Below are 18,748 nucleotides of genomic sequence, written 5' to 3'. Positions count from 1 at the left end.
AATAAAAGCCGAAACACAGCTTGTGTTGAGTCCTATATATGAATTACATTAATAAAGAGGTTTGAAAGAATTGATTACTTTGTCACTCTCCATTTTTACTTTTGTTTTGATTCCCACTGGCATACCAGATGCTACAAATAAATTAAAAAACAAACAAACAATAAAATTAAAAAGCTATGGGATAGCAGGCAATGTTCTGTTGTGGATTAGGAAATGGTTAATAGAAATATACAAACATAGAAAAATGAACACAGATAAATACAATTTGGCCTCTCTAATCTGCCTATCCATGACATCTACTATCCCTTCATCTCCCTTAGAGATCTGATGTACTTGTCCCAAGCTTTCTTGAATTCAGATATATTTTTTGCCTCTATCAGCTCCACTGGGAGGCCGATCCACACATTCACCATACTTTCCATGAAAAAGTATTTTCTAAGGTTACTTCTTAGTCTATCCTTTGTCACCTTCATTTTATGCCCCCTCATTCCAAAATTTCCATTTAAACGAAAGAAACTCACCTCATGTGCATTTACGTCACATAGTTATTTAAACATCTCTAACATATCTTCCCTCTCTGGACCAACTCCATCCTGTTTATATCTTTTTGATGGTGCGATCTCCAGAATTGCACACAATATTCTAAATGAGGTCTCACCACAGTCTTATACAGCGGCATCATTACCTCCTTTTTCCTACTGGCCATATCTCTCCTTATGCACCCTAGAACCTTCTAGCTTTCACCGTTGTCTTTTCAACTTGTTTGGTCACCTTTAGATTATCACATACTATCGCACCCAAGTCCTGCTCCTCTTTCATACACAAAAATTCTTCACCCCTTAAATTGTACTGTTCCCTCTGGTTTTTTCAACCCACATGCATGATCTTGCATTTTTTAGCATTAGATCTTAGCTGCCAAATTTCAGACCATTCTTCAAGCTTCGCTAGGTCCTTCCTCATGTTATTCAGACCATCATGGGTGTTTACACTATTGCAGATTTTGGTATCATCCACAAAGAGGCAAATTTTACCTGATAGACCTTTAGCAATATTGTTTACAAAATGTTAATAAGGACAGGCCCAAGAACTGAACTTTGAGGCTCACCACTAGTAAAGTGCAGTTGCTTACCTGTAAGAGGAGTTCTCCGTAGACAGCACGGGAATGCAGTACACACTTGAAGGTGAAGTCCTACAACCAAGTCTGAGTGTCGGTGCTCTCCCCTAGGTATAGGAAGGTTTTAAAGCTTACTGAGTATGGGCAGGGTACTCTGCCTCCAGAGCTCCTCCCCTCAGTTCATTAGTTTTGTCCTATAGCTAGAAGGGGAAGGTGGGCGGGCAAGTGTGGCTCCATTTCCCTACTGTCTACAAAGAACTCTTGTTACTGGTAAGCAACTGTGCTTTCTCCAGAGACAAGCAGGGGAAATGCAGGCACTCTTGAAGGTGAGTCTCAAGCTCAAGAAATGATATGGGTGGTGGTAATGCCTTATATTGCAAATAAGCTTCTTAGGATATATTGTCCAAATTGAATGTCCTGCTCCAAGCTTTGGTCCAAGCAGTAGTGTTTGGTAAAGGTATGAACTGAAGACCAGGTAGCGGCTTTACAGATGTCTTGAATGGGAATTGATTGAAGATGTGCTACTGAGGAAGCTATATGTTCCGGTTATACCAGGGAATGGTATCTAAGCCCTCTCATAGCAAAGAGATACAATGTATAATCCATGAGGAAATAGTTATTTTAGTAACTGGTTGACCATGGTTGGAAGGGTTATAGGAGATGAAAAGCTGATTCGTTTTACAGAAGGTTGCAGTACATTTAACATAAAAGAGCAATACTCATCAGCAGTCCAAAGTATGGAGGGATTCCTTCGCTGGGGAGGAATGTGAAGGAGGAAAAAAGGACAGTAAGGTTACAGTCTGATTAAGATGCAATGTGGTAACAACCTTTGGAAGGAACTTTAGGTGAGTCCACATCTGTACTTTTGTTGGGAAAAATTGAAGATAAGGGTAATATGTTACCAAAGTTTGAAGCTCACTAAGTCTTATGGAGGTGAGCGCTGTTAGGAAGGCTGTCTTCCATGTGAGGAATGGTAATATAGCCAATCCTATAGGCTCAAACAGAGCTGACATTAATTGGTCCAATATTATATTAAGATCCCAGGTAGGGGGAGGATCTCTCAGAGGAGGCCTAAGGTTGGTGAGACCTCTGAAAAAATGAAAAACTAAAGGGTGTTGTGAAATGGGTTTTCCATCAATAAGGCAATGATATGCTGACATCACCAATAGGTGGAATCTGATGGAGTTGGATTTAAGACCGGAATCTCATAAGTGGAGAAGGTATGTTAATAGTGAAGGAACTGAGCATTGAAGGGGGTCTTGCGCTTGAGAACGTGCCCAAATTAAGAAACGTTTCCATTTTGATTGATAAGACTCTAGTTGAGAGACATCTGGCTGCAAGAAGGATAGTTTTTACAGATTGGGAGACTTAAATACTGGTTAACATTGAGGTCTCAATCTCCACACTATGAGGTTGAGGCTGCGAAGGTTGGGATGTAGTAGATGCTCATTGTGTTGTATAAGCAGAGAAGAATGGCTTCCCAACGGATGTGGAGGAGTAGCTAGAAGATCCTGGAGTAGCAGATACCAGAGCTGCCTGGGCCAGCAGGGAGCAATTAGAATGATGGAGCCCTGTATTTGTTGACTTTGCGAAGGACCCTGGAAATGAGTAAAACTGGAGGAAAGGCATAAAGAAGGTGTTGGTTCCATGAAATGGAGAAAGCATCTCTTGTTATGGCTTGTGGAGTTGGGTGCAAGGAACAAAACCCCTGGCATGTGCATTGTCTTGAGTAGCAAAAAGGTCTATCAGCAGGGTTCCCCAAAGCTGGACATTTATTACAGAGTTTAAATGTAAAATTTTATATATACGTAGATGACATTTCTATTTTAATCCCTCTAAATAATTTTACCACTGAAATTTTAAACCAGATATCTTCTATTATGACTCAGATAGAACAGCAAACAATTAATTTCAAACTGAAGCTCAATACAGAAAAGACCAAACTTTTCTTGGCTAGTCCCAATGATAAAATAACAAACTCATTGCTTCATCTTAATGGTCATGACTACCTGATTATTAAATCTATCAAAATTCTGGAAGTCACACTAGACCGACATTTACCACTAGCAGAACACATGAACTTAGTGGTACAAAAATGCTTTTTTACATTGTGGAACTTATCGTTCAGACTATCGGTGCAGGCATTAGTTTTATCTATTTTAGACTATTGTAACATCATCTATTTAGGAGTACCCAAAAAAATTCTAAGAAAATTAAGGATAATTCAGAATACAGCTGTTCGATTGATTTTTGGTTTAAAAAGAACGACCATATTAGTCCATTGTGATGGGGTGTATGTCCCATCACGTGAGAGAGTACCGTCCCGAGGGCCAGCTACCTCAGAAAGACCCCTACCCTGAGTGCTCATGGGCAATAGACAACTCAGGAATAAAGAGGGAATAGCTGGGTGCAGCTAGTTCTTACTTGGGGTGGTTCTAGTCATAGTGGAAAACTATGGGTGGGTGGTGTTAGGAACCAGCTACCCTTATTACTCTGGAGTATACTGTTGTCCAATAGTAAAGACTGAATGACCTTGCCATTGGACTTGAATAACTAATTTGCATTCTAATTTGCATAAGAACCGAGTAGCAGACTGAAAGTGGTGATTGGTAAAGAAAAGAGACTCCTAGAACCTTAAACTGGACTCCTGATGAGGAGAGGAGCTCTGGGTTGGACCCCTCAATCCTTGGGAGGGACCTTTTGAGGGGGGTGAAGAGGAACCTCACCCTGAACTGACAGGGGGATTCATTAATGGACTCCCAACAGGAAGGAGCATAGAGGGAGCTCTTAGAAGCAAGAGCTCCTGGGTGACCCTTGAGGGGAGGAATGCGGGCCTAGTGACTAACCCTCAGTAAGCCCAAAACTCTGTTGGAGCATAAGAGTTCCGGTGGAATGGACACTCAGCCTATTCCCCGATAGGTGATGAACGGACACTCAGCCTAACCCTTCGGGTAGGCGGTGCAAGGAGCATGACATCCATATTATCGTTTACTTCATTAGCTGCCTTTGGAGGCAAGAGTATTATTCAAATTTTCCTGCATTTGCTTTAAGTTGATATCAGGATTGTCTCCAGCTTACCTTTTTCCTCATTTTGTGTCGCATAGACAATCAAGAGAAACTAGAAACTTTTACTTATTTGCTTATCCAAAAATTAATGGGTGTAGATATAAGACCTTCTTAGATAGGATCCTAGCATTTCAAGCTGGTAGGCAACAATCTTGGTTAGGTAAATTATATTCAGCAAGTTATATTATCCTATTGCAGTTTTCGGAAATTAATTAAGACCACTTTGTCGATAAGTTTTATTACTTAGTGAGTTTTATTATTGAAATTCTATTTTACAAATATTTGTATTTTTTACTGTATTATTGTATTTCCCTGATTGTCCAGCTCTGTTTAGTGTAAACCGCATAGAACTTTTGGTTATGGCGGTATAAATGAATATAGTTATTATTATTATTAAGTTATTAAAACACCCACCAAAATGATAAATGGAATGGAATGACCCCCCTCTTAGAAAAGTCTAAAGAGGTTAAGGTTCTTAAGCTTGTAGATGAGACAGCTAAAAGAGATATGATAGAAGTCTATAACATCCTGAGTAGAGTGGGATGGGTGAATGTGAATCGACTGTTTACTCTGGGGAAAAAAAGTGCAGACTAAATTACACATGATGAAGTTATTAAGTAATGCATTTAAAGCAAATAGAAGAAATATTTTTTCTTCAATGCATAATCAAGATTTAGAATTCATTGCTGGACAATGTAGTAAAAGCAGATAATGTAGCTGGGGTTAAAAAGGTTTGTACAAATTTCCTGGAAGAAAAATGAGGAAACCTCTAGTAAGGTAGGCTTAGGGAAAGCCATTGTTACTTTGGGATCATTCCAGGTACATATGACCTGGAATGGCCAAGACTGGAAACAGAATATTTAGCTTGATAGACCTTAGTCTTGGAAATAGGATACTGGGCTTGATGAACCTTTAGTCTGACCCAATATGGCAATACTTTTGCACTCATGTACTTAACCTTCTGGCACAGTGGCAGAAACCAATACTGTTGTATAATTTAAGCATGCCTGGGGCAGCTATAGAGGGCAAAGGTAAGAACAAAGTAGAGGTTTTTAATAAAAGATTTATGAATGTGTTGGGAGAGATGAGGAGAAAGGGAATTTGTCTTTTTTATACTTTCCTACCCAGAATGAGAGAGGACCATGTCCATATTTGTAATTTGTGTTTTTAATGTTCACCTATAATAATTATTTTAACCTTTAATTTTTTTAGTATTGTAAACCGGCTAGATGCATGTCGATGGTCGGTATGTTAAAATTAATAAAACTTGAAACAAGAAAATAACCTTGACAAGAAGCAACATCCTGCAGGTAGTCAAGATTATATGGTTCATAGCTGGGATATATCCTTAGTTACAACAGTCTAGAGGGAAACAAACAAATTTAAGACAATGCAGCTAATAAAATAATGGATTGCTCTTTATCTGCTGTTATATGAATTTACTGGAAATACAAAAAGACCAGCATAAACTACTTACTTGATAAAGATATGGCCACATTTTGGCCAACCACAACCATTCAATAAAATTAACAGATTCAGATTTTTCTAGCAAATACTGTACATTCTTAATATATTATATTATTGAAAATTTGATCCCTAGTGCATGATAACAGTAATTCCATAAGTAGTGTAGGGGTCATAAATACACATACTACACTATTGTCTTCAACTCCTGAAGCTTTCCTTTAGAAATTGTTAGTTTTTGATTCTGTGATGCAATTTCATAACATTCAAATTATTTTACACTTTCTAGTGCAGATAAGGATAATCAATTCATTTATTTTCATCATGTCAAGAGACCTACCTCTGCTTGCCATAATTTTGAAATGTCAGACTCTTTTCCAATATAAAAGTTAATGCCATCCAAAGCTCCTTCTAGGGTAGTACCTCGTATAAGAAGGACGATCAACACAAAGTATGGGAAGAGAGCTGTAAAATATACCACCTGCCAACAGTGCAACAGACATTTAACTTACTTTAACAGAACTATGTCCAAGAATAGAGCCCTTCCCATTTACAGTATTGCAATATTTTTCTTATAACAATGATAATGGCAGAAGAAGACTTACATTGTGACTCAGTAGGTATATCAAATGGTTCTGCCATAAAAATATAGGTCAATATTCAAACACCTTGGTCAGTATTTCTTTTAAAACCTGGCTCTGGTGTTTATTTTAATTTTTTTATTGAATTATTAACTCCCCGTTTTATAAAACTACAAAAGCATTTTTTAGTGCCAGCTGGTGTGCTGAATGCTGTGCGCTACTCTAATGCTAATAGTAACAGAAAAGGGAAAAAACTTTCCAGGAACAAAAAAGATTTTCATATTTTTTGCCCTTCTAGTCCACATCAAGGTTTTTTTTTTTTTTTTAATCTTTATTCATTTTTACAACTTACAACAAGTGTATCAATAAATGACATTTGAAATTGAATACATCGCTTGAATTTCTATCATATTCAACATTAAATCATAAAATTTAACCCCCCTCCCTCCCATCCCTACCATAACCTATGCAATCACATATAGCATATCAAATTTTCTAAACATTTAATAAAATTCAAAAATCCCTCTCCCACCCCCTCATTTGCATTGTTCTTATAATGGAAAAATGGTATCTATTCATTACAATAATTTGTCAATGGCCCCCAGATCTCACATCAAGGTTAAGTCGAAGGCTCACAGAAAAAAGTAAAATAAAATAAATCGTAACGATCAGAGCAGGCAAAACAGTATCAAACCCTAATCAACCTAATCCCTAATTAAATTTGGCTCTTTGTTAGCAATAACACCCCCCCCCTTTACTAAACCACAATAGCAGTTATTAGCACAGGGAGCCGCACTGAATGCTCCGCATTGCTTCCGACGCTCATAGAGTTCCTATGAGCATCGGGAGCAGCGCAGAGCATTTAGCACGGCTCCCTGTGCTAATAACTGCTATCGTGATTTAGTAAAAGGGGGGGGGGGGCAAGATTCTAAATGGTATGGATCCAAAAAATTTAAGATTCTGTGTCCCATGTCACCAGACATTTACAAGGAAATTTTAGGAAAAAAGTTCCACCTCCCACCAATATCTTTGGCCTCAGTGAGAGGAAGGACTTACAATGTTTTTAGTTTGTCTGGAAATATCAGGGAACATCAATATGGTTTCAGCAAAAAAAGGTATATTTTTCTTTCTAAAGAAAGTTCTCATAATAACTTTTTTTTTTTTCCACAGAGGACATCACTATTAACAAAGTTAAACTTTTTTGAATAGTTTCTTGTGAAGTTTCCAAAAATGTTGTGCAATCTAAATTATCAGGAGAATTTAGAATATCTTTCTCTTCCTCTACAGCTTTCTTCCTAACACCACGAATGGTGATGTAGTCAGGGGTAGGGGGTGAGGGGTGATTTGCTCCAGGTGCCATGTTGGTGGGGGCACCAGCACCACTCCCCCCTCTCTGCCCCCACTCTGCCCCCACCTCATCCCACGCCTCCCCTCACCACGCGTGCTGCCCCCTTCCCTTCCCCTTACCTCTAGTTGAAGTTGTTGCTGTAGTCAACCATGTGCTCCTCGCGACCCCGTCAGCTCTCCCGCTAACACCACTTCTGGGTGCTTCCTAGGAAGTGACATCAGAGGAAGAGCCTATGGGGTCGCGAGGAGCACATGGTTGACCACTGCTACAACTTCAGCTAGAGGTATGGGGAAGGGAGGGGGGGCATACAGCAGGGGGGCTAGGGGAAGGAGCAAGGGGGAAGAGATGAGGGCGGGAGAGGGGCGCCACTGCCCCGAGCGTCTCTCACCTTCACTATGCCACTGATAATAAGAATTCACTACATCAGTAGTTTCTAAATTCAGCTGTAAAATATCTTTCACATATATACTAAAGATTTATCTAGTGGAGAGATAGCATGTTTCAGGAAAATTTAGCATCCTCAGACTCAAAGCCCTGGAGGTATTTTCTAATGCTTCCATTTGTTAATGAATCAATAAATTTTCTTTAACTGAAGCTGCTAATACAGACTGACAAGATTTAACCTGAGAATGCTCTGGTGTTTAAAATGTTTAAAATGTCCAAATCTATTCAACACCACTACCTGTAACAGCAGCAGTATTAATCGGTGACCAGCTGCTATCTGAAAAGCTGTAGTTTGACCAGTTTATTTGTTGTTGTTTTGTCTTACCAGACACGCCCACTACCAGATCTGCCCACAAACTCAAATTATCTTTCCCTGCGTTAAAAGGTGACATGTATGCAGGTAAATTAGGGAAATCCCTTTTCTTCAAATTCACTGAGATTTGGAATAACCTCCCTGCCCCACTGCTGAACCTAGGCTCATTCCAATTATTCCGAAAGCATCTGAAAACCTGGCTTTTCTCCAAAACGTAAAGCTATCTATTTAAAATGTAAAGCTAGCTATCCTCTTCATAACCTCGAATTTCTTATATTGTCCTTCCCTCATTTATTGAATTTACCTGTAAACCGTGTCGAGCTCTGTCTTTATAGAGATGATGCAGTATACAAACTTAAGGTTTAGTTTAGTTTAGTCCTAAGTTTATCTGCATAGCTTTCCGGATAGTGTCTGAGAATTTTCAACTCTCTGTAAATTTAGATGGAAACCTCATGCTCCTCCCTCACTCTGCTGGTGATTAAATTTGCAGATGACACTAAACTGTTCAAAGTTGTTAAAACACATGCGGATTGTGAAAAATTGCAGGTGGACCTTAGGAAATTGGAAGACTGGGCGTCCAAGTGGCAGATGAAATTTAATGTGGACAAATGCAAAGTGATGCATATTGGGAAGAATAACCCGAATCACAGTTACCGGATGCTAGGGTCCACCTTGGGGATTAGCGCCTAAGAAAAAGATCTGGGTGTCATCATAGACAATACGATGAAACCTTCCGCCCAATGTGTGGTGATGGCCAAAAAAGCAAACAGGATGATAGAAATTATAAAAAAGGGATGGTTAACAAGACTAAGAATGTTATAATGCTCTTATATCGCTCCATAGTGCAACCTCATTTGGAGTATTGCATCCAATTCTAGTCTCCTTACCTCAAGAAAGATATAGCGACACTAGAAAAGGTTCAAAGAAGAGCGACCAATATGATACAGGAGATATAACTTCTCTTGTATGAGGAAAGACTAAAAAGGTTAAGGCTCTTCAGCTGAGGGGAGATACGATTGAAGTCTACAAAATCCTGAGTGGAGTAGAACAGGTACAAGTGGATCGATTTTTCACTTCGTCAAACAGTACAAAGACTAGGGGACACTCAATGAAGTTACAGGGAAATACTTTTGAAACCAATAGGAGGAAATATTTTTTCACTCAGATAATAGTTAAGCTCTGGAATGCATTGCCAGAGGTTGTGGTAAGAGTGGATAGTATAGCTGGTTTTAAGAAAGGTTTGGACAATTTCCTGGAGGAAAAGTCCACAGACATGGGGGAAGCCATTGCTTGATCTGGATCGGAAGCATGGAATATTGCTGCTTCTTGGGTTTTGGCCTGGTACTAGTGACCTGGATTGGCCACCATGAGAATGGGCTACTTGGCTTGATGGACCATTGGTCTGACCCAGTAAGGCTATTCTTATGTTCTTATGCTCTGGTACTACCCAGAAAGAGCCATTAAAAATTCAAACAGATCCCACTGGCCCTATCTGTACAGTGCTGCAGAAAATTCTTTTTTTTCCAATTCTTTTTCATTTTTAATAAACTTACAATAAGTGTAACAGCATTTATAGCATTTTAAATTAAAATATAACACTTAATATTCTATTAAACTCCATATCAGAATTTATCTCCCTTCCCCTAATCAATTACATTCTTTAAATTCAAGAAAACCTACCACAAACCCCATACCTACATGCCTTATTTAATTTTCAAATTAAAAAAAAAAATCCCTTCCTCCTCCCCCCCATTTTTAAGGGGAAAAATAATATTTAATTATTACAATATTTTGTTAATGGCGCCGAAATCTGAAATTTTCTAAAATTCCCCTGCTGTGTAGTTATTGTCCTTTCCATTTTATAAATGTGATATAAAGAGTTCCATCAGAAACTGTAATTAAATCTCTTCCAGTTTTTCCAATTACTCGTGATCTGTTGTATGACTAGAAGCCTGTTATTTTTAGATGATAGTTGACTCTTAGCCCTCATTGACATGTCAGCACAGCATCATACGATAATGCCACTGCAGAAAATTCACAATTAGAGCCTCTGTCCGGATTAACAGCTTCTACAGAAAAATATATTTACTTACAAAGCAAAAAAAAGACTATGATTCCTACAAATATTTATATTTAAGTTACCACATGACCTTAAAAATATACGCTAGCTTTTACAAAGCTGCATTGGAGGTTTCTATTACGGGATGGCGAGTTAAATGTGCTGACGCTCATAGAATTCGTCAAAGCATTTGCATCAGCAGCCCACAGTAGAAACTTTTACCGTGGCTTTGTAAAAGAAGTCTACAGCTTCATATTCTTGCATGTAAGGAATGACCTCTCATTAGGTCTTTTACCAAGGTGTGTGGAATTAAACAAGGCATGACTTTCCTGTGAAGAATGGCCAAAATAGCTAGGGCTCTTCAGCATGGCGAAAAAGCAGCTGAAGGGAGATAAGAAAGATATCTAAGAATTTGATACCGAGTGGGGAAGAATAGGTAATGTGAATTGCTCATTTACCCTTTCTAAAAATACTAGTACTAGGGTGGCATACAAAGAAGTTATTAAGTAACAAACTTAGGGGTTCTTTTTATTAAGATATACTAACTGATTTAGCGTGCACTAAAGATTAGCACACGCGAAATGCTAAGGCGCCTTAGCATTTAGCACACACCTTAATAAAGGGATCCCTTAAACCTGAGAAAAATTTTCTTCACTCAATGTGTAAACTCTATAATTTGTTGCCAGAGAATGTGGCGGAGAGTGGAGAGAGGAGAGTAGCTTCAGAGGCAACCGAAGAGAGTCGGGAGGCGGTGGGCAGTCAGGAGCACTTGGTGAGCGAGTGGAGAGCGGAGAAATAGAAGAGAGAGAGGCAGGCATAGACATAGAGAGGGGCAGAGGCAAGAGATAACTCCGCCCACCCCTCCAATGTCAGTGGCACACCGCAGCCGAACTCCCCCATAAAAGGGGAGGAGCCAACAGCACGGAAGAGCGGAGAGTAGCTTCAGAGGCAGCCGAAGAGAGTCGGGAGGCGGCTGGGCAGTCAGGAGCACTTGGTGGGCGAGCGGAGAGCGGAGAAATAGAAGAAAGACAGGCAGGCAGCACATAGAGAGGGGCAGAGGCGAGAGATAACTCCGCCCACCCCTCCGACGTCAGTGGAACACCGCAGCCAAACTCCCCCATAAAAGGGGAGGAGCCAATGGCACAGAAGAGCGGAGAGTAGCTTCAGAGACAGCTGAAGAGAGTCAGGAGGAGGCTGGGCAGTCAGGAGCACGTGGTGGGCGAGCGGAGAGCGGAGAAATAGAAGAGAGAGAGCTGGCAGGACACAGAGAGGGGCAGAGGCGAGAAATAACTCCACCTACCCCTCCAATATCAGTGGCACACCGCAGCCGAACTCCCCCATAAAAGGGGAGGAGCCAACGGCGTGGAAGAGCGGAGAGTAGCTTCAGAGGCAGCTGAAGAGAGTTGGGAGGCGACTGGACAGTCAGGAGCACGTGGTGGGTGAGAGGAGAGTGGAGAAATAGAAGAGAGAGTGGCAGGCAGGACATAGAGAGGGGCAGAGGCGAGAGATAACTCCGTCCACCCCTTCAACATCAGCTGCACACCGCAGCCGAACTCCCCATAAAAGGGGAGGAGCCAACGGCACGGAAGAGCGGAGAGTAGCTTCAGAGGCAGCCGAAGAGAGTCGGGAGGCGGCTGGACAGACAGGAGCACGTGGTGGGTGAGCGGAGAGTGGAGAAATAGAAGAGAGAAAGGCAGGCAGGATATATAGAGAGATAGAGGTGAGAGATAACTCCGCCCACCCCTCCGATGTCAGCGGATCTCTGAAACATGGTGGAATGAAGAAAAGAAGTGGGATACAGCACTGCCGGGGTACAAACTCTATCGCCAGGACAGGTCAGGTCAGAAAGGAGGAGGAATAGCCCTATACGTAAAAGAAAGCATACAATCGACCAGATTGGACACAGCAGCTATGACCAACAATTTGGAATTGCTGTGGGTTAAAATACTGGGAAGGAAAGGGCCTGAGATAAAGATGGGCCTGTACTATCGTCCACCTGGGCAAACCGAAGCTATCAATGAAGAAATGGAAGCCGAGATGAAGCGAGAATGCAAAAGCCATAACACGATTATTATGGGAGACTTCAACTATCCCAGGTTAGATTGGAGTCTTGGAAGCTCAAAATGCGCTAGAGAGACCGGATTCCTGGAGGCTATACAGGATTGCTTCATGGATCAACTTGTCAGAGAACCGACGAGAGGGAACGCCACTCCGGATCTAATCCTTAATGGGCTAAGAGGACCTGCAAAGGAAGTGGAAGTAATGGGACCGTTGGGAAACAGTGATCACAATATGATCAAGTTCAAAGTTGAAGAAGGAATACCGAAGGGAAAGAGAACCACAGCGACAGCTTTTAAATTCAAGAAAGGAAACTACAAAGCGATGAGAGTAATGGTAAGGAAGAAACTTAGGAACACCACAAAGAAATGGCAGACTAGAGCAAGCCTGGTCTTTATTCAAGGACATGGTGATCGATGTGCAAAATCTGCAAATCCCAAGATTCAGAAAAGGGTGCAAAAAAGAATTGAACAAAAGACCCGGTGTGGATAACCAAAGAAGTGAAGAAAGCGATAGGTGATAAGAAGAATTCATTCAGGAAATGGAAAAAGGGAAAAACTGAGGAGAACTGGAACGAGCACAGGAAGAATCAAAAAGAATGTCACCGTGTGGTTAGAAAAGTCAAAAGAGAATATGAAGAAAGGCTAGCCAAGGAAGCACAAAATTTCAAACCATTCTTCAGATATGTTAAATAGAAGCAGGGAGGAGGTGGGACCGCTGGATGACGGAGACAGGAAGGGAGTGGTGAAGGAGGAGAAAGAAGTGTCGGAAAGACTAAACATGTTCTTTTAGTCTGTATTTACAAAAGAGGACACATCCAACATACGGAACCTGAGCAAATCTTCATAGGAGACAAAAACAGATAAATTAACATCCATGGAAGTAAGCCTTGAAGACGTACGCAGGCAGATAGAAAAATTAAAATCTGACAAATAGCCGGGCACGGACAAAATCCACCCAAGGGTTCTGAAAGAACTAAAGGAGGAAATAGCGGAACTACTACAGCAAGTTTGCAATCTATCCCTGAAAACAGGAGTAATCCTGGAGGATTGGAAGATAGTCAATGTTATGCCCATCTTTAAAAAGGGATCAAGAAGTGACCCGGGGAACTACAGACCGGTGAGTCTGACCTCGGTTCCGGGGAAAATGGCGGAAGCGCTGATAAAAGACAGCATCGATGAGCATTTCGAAAGAAATAAACTTCTAAACATAAGCCAACATGGCTTCTGCAAGGGGAGATCATGCCTAACGAACTTACTGCACTTCTTCAAAGGAATTAACAAAGGGATGGATAAAGGGGACCACATAGACGCAGGGGTCGGTGCTTGGACCGCTGCTATTCAATATATTTATAAATGATATAGAAACAGGGACGAAGTGCAAAATAATAAAATTTGCAGATGACACCAAACTATTTAGTGGTGCTCGGAGTAAAGAGGACTGTGAAGAACTACAAAGGGACCTAAACAAACTAGGGGAGTGGGCGATGAGATGGCAGATGAAGTTCAATGTAGAGAAATGTAAAGTATTGCATGTAGGAAGCAGAAACCTGAGGTACAGCTATACGATGGGAGGGATGTTATTAAGTGAGAGTACCCAAGAAAGGGACTTGGGGGTAATTGTGGACAAAACAATGAAGCCGATGGCACAGTGCGCAGCGGCCTCTAAGAGAGCGAATAGAATGCTAGGTATAATCAAGAAGGGTATTACAACCAGAACGAAAGAAGTTATCCTGTCATGGTATCGGGCGATGGTGCATCCGCATCTGGAGTACTGCGTCCAATATTGGTCGCCATACCTTAAGAAGGATATGGCGATACTCGAAAAGGTTCAGAGGAGAGTGACAAGTTTGATAAAGGGTATGGAAAACCTTTCATACACTGAGAGACTGGAGAAACTGGGGCTTTTTTCCCTGGAGAAGAAGAGAATTAGAGGGGATATGATATAGACTTACAAGATCATGAAGGGCATAGAGAAAGTAGAGAGGGACAGATTCTTCAAACTTTCGAAAACCACAAGAACGAGAGGGCATTTGGAAAGTTGAAAGGGGACAGATTCAAAACCAATGCTAGGAAGTTTTTCTTTACCCAACGGGTGGTGGACACCTGGATTGCGCTTCCAGAGGGCGTGATAGGACAGATTACGGTATTAGGGTTCAAGAAGGGATTGGACAGTTTTCTGAAGGAAAAGGGGATAGAGGGGTATAGATAGAGGACTACTACACAGGTCCTGGACCTGTAGGGCTGCCGCGCGAGTGGACTGCTAGGTGCGATGGACCTCTGGTCTGACCCAGTAGAAGCACTTTTTATGTTCTTATGTTCTTATGGTAAAGCACAGTTACTTACCATAACAGATGTTATCCTGGGACAGCAGGCAGATATTCTCACACATGGGTGACATCACCGACGGAGCTCTGATACGGACCACTTTAAAAGTGCATCGCCACTTTAAGACTTTAGAAAGTTTGCGATATCCCGAACCGCGCATGTGCGAGTTCTTTCCCAGCCGACACAGGGCGCGTGGTCCCTCAGTTAAGAACATAAGAATTGCCACTGCTCGGTCAGACCAGTGGTCCATCGTGGCCAGCAGCCCATCGTGCCTTATTTGAGTCTAGCCTTACCTGCTTATGTTTTGGTTCAGCAGGAACTTATCTAACCTTTTCTTGAATCCCTGGAGGGTGATTTCCCCTATAACAGCCTCTGGAAGATCATTCCAGATTTCTACCACTCTCTGGGTGAAGAACTTCCTTATTTTGTACGGAATCTATCCCCTTTTAACTTTAGAGAGTACCCTCTCATTCTCTCCAATTGTTCTGCCAGTGTTTTTCCTAAACCTCATTCTCATGCTGGAGAAACCGCTTTACATAATTTGGATTGTAAACGGGCTTTGGTCTATTACATTGACCGGACAAAGCCACATCGAACTTCTCCGAACTGTTCATCTCTTTTGATCCAAACAGATTGGGGCATCCTGTTTCCAAGAGAATGATTTCCAACTGGCTGGCTGCCTGCATCTCGTTCTGTTATGCTAAGACTGGACTGGCACTGGAGAGTCATGTCACAGCCCACAAAATTAGAGCTATGGAAGCTTCTGTTGCTTTCCTCAAATCTACTTCCATTGAGGAAATCTGTAAAGCAGCCATCTGGTCCTTAGTTCATACATTCACTTCTCACTACTGTCTAGAATCTTTGGCTAATCTGTATTGCAAAATTTATTTTCTTAAAGGCCAACACTCCCACCATCCCTTTTTCTGTTATCTTGGAGGTCACCCATGTGTGAGAATATGCTGCTTGCTTGTTCTGGGATAAAGCACAGTTATTTACCGTAATAGGTGTTATCCAGGGACAGCAGACAAATTTTCTCACAACCCGTCCACCTCCTTGGGTTGGTTTCTTAGCTGGATTTTCTTAACTGAGGGACCACACACCCTACGTCGGGCAGGAAGGCTCTCGCGCATGCTCGGTTCAGGCTATCAAAAACTTTCTAAAAGTCTTAAGGTGACGATGCATTTTTAAAGTAGTCCGTGGCATCTTGTTTGACTAAATGCTTCATATAAAATGAGAAGTGAAAAATGTAGTTGCCGGACCGGCTGGCTAACATACCATTCTGAAACAGCCTTTTGCCAAACCGGTTCATAGCCTTGCCCTCTCTGCCAAGGGGTATAGGGTTGATTCCACCAGGAGAGATTCATGGGGGGAGCTATGGTTTGTCAAACCCAGGAATAGGAACCACCCTATACAGAGAATCCAGTTTGCAAGGAGCTATAGGGATGGTAAAACACAGTTACTTACCGTAACAGTTGTTATCGAGGGACAGCAGGCAGCTATTCTGACATATGGGTGACATCATCCACGGAGCCCAGATGTGGACAGTCTCGCAAGCAAACTTGCTTGTAGAAATGTAGATGTTTCGAGTCAGCTGCACCGCACATGCGCAAGTGCCTTTCCACCCAGCACAGGGCGAGTCTCCTCAGTTCAGATAGCTAGCAGAGAAGCCAACCAGGGGAGGAGGGTGGGTTGTGAGAATAGATGCCTGCAGTCCCTGGATAACAACTGTTACGGTAAGTAACTGTGCTTTATCCCTGGACAAGCATGCAGCCTATTCTCACATATGGTTGAACTCCAAGCTAACCAGAATGGGATGGTGGGAGCATTGGCAAATTAGGAGAATACTCTCTGGCCAAAATGGCCATCCCGTCTGGAGAAAACATCCAGACAATAGTGAGAGGTGAAAGTATGAACCGAGGACCAGGTAGCAGCTTTGTAAATTTCCTCAATAGGAGGCCATGAATCTAACTTTGTGAATTGTGACACAACTCTGTAGATGTAGTCCAGACTGGGCATAGCAGAAAGAGATACAAGCAGCCATCCAATTGGAGATGGTACGCTTAGAGATTGGATCGAAGGAGACAAAAAGTTGAGGTGCAGTTCTGTGTGGTTTGGTGCGTTCCAAGTAGAAGGCCAAAGCACGTTTACAGTCCAGAGTATGAAGAGTTGATTCTCCAGGATGAGAATGAGGTCTTGGAAAAAACACTGGAAGTACAATAGATTGGTTGAGATGAAATTCTGAAACCACTCTAGGTAAGAATTTAGGATGAGTACGGAGGACCACCTTGTCATGATGGAAAACCGTGAAAGGTGGATCAGCAACTAAAGCTTACAACTCACTGACTCTTCAAGCTGATATGAGGCCAATGAGGAACACCACTTTCCAAGTAAGATATTTCAGATGAACCGTAAACATTGGTTCAAATGGAGGCTTTCATTAACTGAGCAAGAACAACATTCAGATCCCAAACCACTGGGGTGGTTTGAAAGGAGGTTTGACATTGAAAAGTCCTTTCATAAATCTGGAAACCACTGGATGAGAAGAGAGGAGTTTCCCTTCAATAGGCTGATGGAAAGCAGCAATTGCACTGAGATGGACTCGGATCGATGTAAACTTGAGGCCAGAGGTGGATAAGTGCAAAAGATAATCTAAAACAGAAGATAAGGAGGAATCTTGAGGCTCTTTATCATGAGAGATGCACCACATAGAAAATCTAGTCCATTTTTGGTGGTAGCATTGTCTAGTGGCAGGCTTTCTAGAAGCCTCTAAAACGTTTCTTACAGGTTGAGAAAACTGAAGAGAAGTTTTGTTGAGAGGTACCAAGCTGTCAGGTGTAGAGACTGCAGGTTGGGATGAAGTAGAGATCCTTGACTCTGTATAAGCAGAGATGGAGAAACTGGTAGAAGGTATGACTCCCTGCTGCTGAGTTGAAGTAGAAGGGAGTATCAAAGTTGTCTCGGCTACCGAGGAGCTATCAGAATCATGGTGGCATGATCGTTCTTCAACTTGACAAGAGTCTTGAGAATGAGAGGGAATGGAGGGAATGCATACAGGAAGAGATTCATCCATTCTAGTAGAAAAGCATCTGCCTCGAGGCGATAAGGAGAATATATCCTGGAGCAGAACTGAGGCAGTTTGTGGTTGTGGGGAGATGCAAACAGATCTATCTGAGGAGTTCCCCACTGTGAAAAAATGTGATAAAGAGGTGAAGAATTGAGTGTCATATGTGAGGTTGCAGAAGACGACTCAATTTGTCCCCCAAACAGTTTTTCACCCCTTGGATGTAGACAGCTTTCAGGAAGGTGTTGTGGAGGATTGCCCAGTCTCAAACCTTCAGAGCTTCTTGACAAAGGGAGCGAGATCCCGTTCCTCCCTGTTTGTTGACATAGTGCATGACAACATGGTTGTCCATCTGAATGAGGACTACCTGATCGTGAAGAAGATGTTGAAAAGATTTGAGAGCATTAAAGATCACTCTGAGTTCAAACAGATTGATGTGACACTGATGATCAGTGCTGGTCCAGTGGCCTTGAGTACGGAGATCATCGAAATGAGCTCCCCAAGCATAAGTTGAGGAATCTATCGTGAGGACCTTCTGATGAGGGGGCGTTTGAAACAGCAAGCCTCTGGAGAGAATGAAAGAGAGCATCCACCAGCGGAGAGACTGTCTCAATGAAGGCGTGACTGTAATGTGTCAAAAGAGTGGTTTGCAAGCCTGCGTCCACTGAGATGCCAAGGTCCACTGAGGAATTCTGAGGTGAAGTCTGGCAAAAGGAGTCACATGTGGAGGCCATGTGACCTAGTAGTACCATCACGTGTCTCGCTGAGATTGAAGAGTGGGAAGACACTGCATGACAGAGTTGAAGAAGAGCATCCAGACGTTGTTTAGGAAGGAATGCTCTGAGCTGGATAGTGTCCAGAACATCTCCGATGAGCTATAGGTTCTTAGAGGGCTGAAGTTGGGATTTGGGGA

At 42.0% G+C, this 18,748-nt stretch overlaps 1 protein-coding gene across 2 annotated transcripts in view; it reads right to left on the bottom strand.

Annotated features, from left to right (window-relative positions):
• LOC117361374 (sodium- and chloride-dependent neutral and basic amino acid transporter B(0+)-like) overlaps positions 1-18,748 on the bottom strand; it is a 284,301-nt gene that overhangs the window by 125,930 nt on the left and 139,623 nt on the right. The window contains exon 9 of one of the 2 annotated variants that reach the window (XM_033946600.1): positions 5,985-6,125. The exons of the other annotated variant lie outside the window; for it this stretch is intronic. Within the exon in view, the coding sequence (XP_033802491.1) occupies positions 5,985-6,125 (141 nt within the window). The remainder of the gene's footprint in view (positions 1-5,984; positions 6,126-18,748) is intronic. 2 annotated transcript variants of the gene reach the window in all.

This window comes from Geotrypetes seraphini, chromosome 5 (genome assembly GCF_902459505.1).
Source record: "Geotrypetes seraphini chromosome 5, aGeoSer1.1, whole genome shotgun sequence".
In the NCBI taxonomy this organism is placed as follows: domain Eukaryota; kingdom Metazoa; phylum Chordata; class Amphibia; order Gymnophiona; family Dermophiidae; genus Geotrypetes; species Geotrypetes seraphini.
This window is presented reverse-complemented; position numbering and strand designations above follow the sequence as displayed.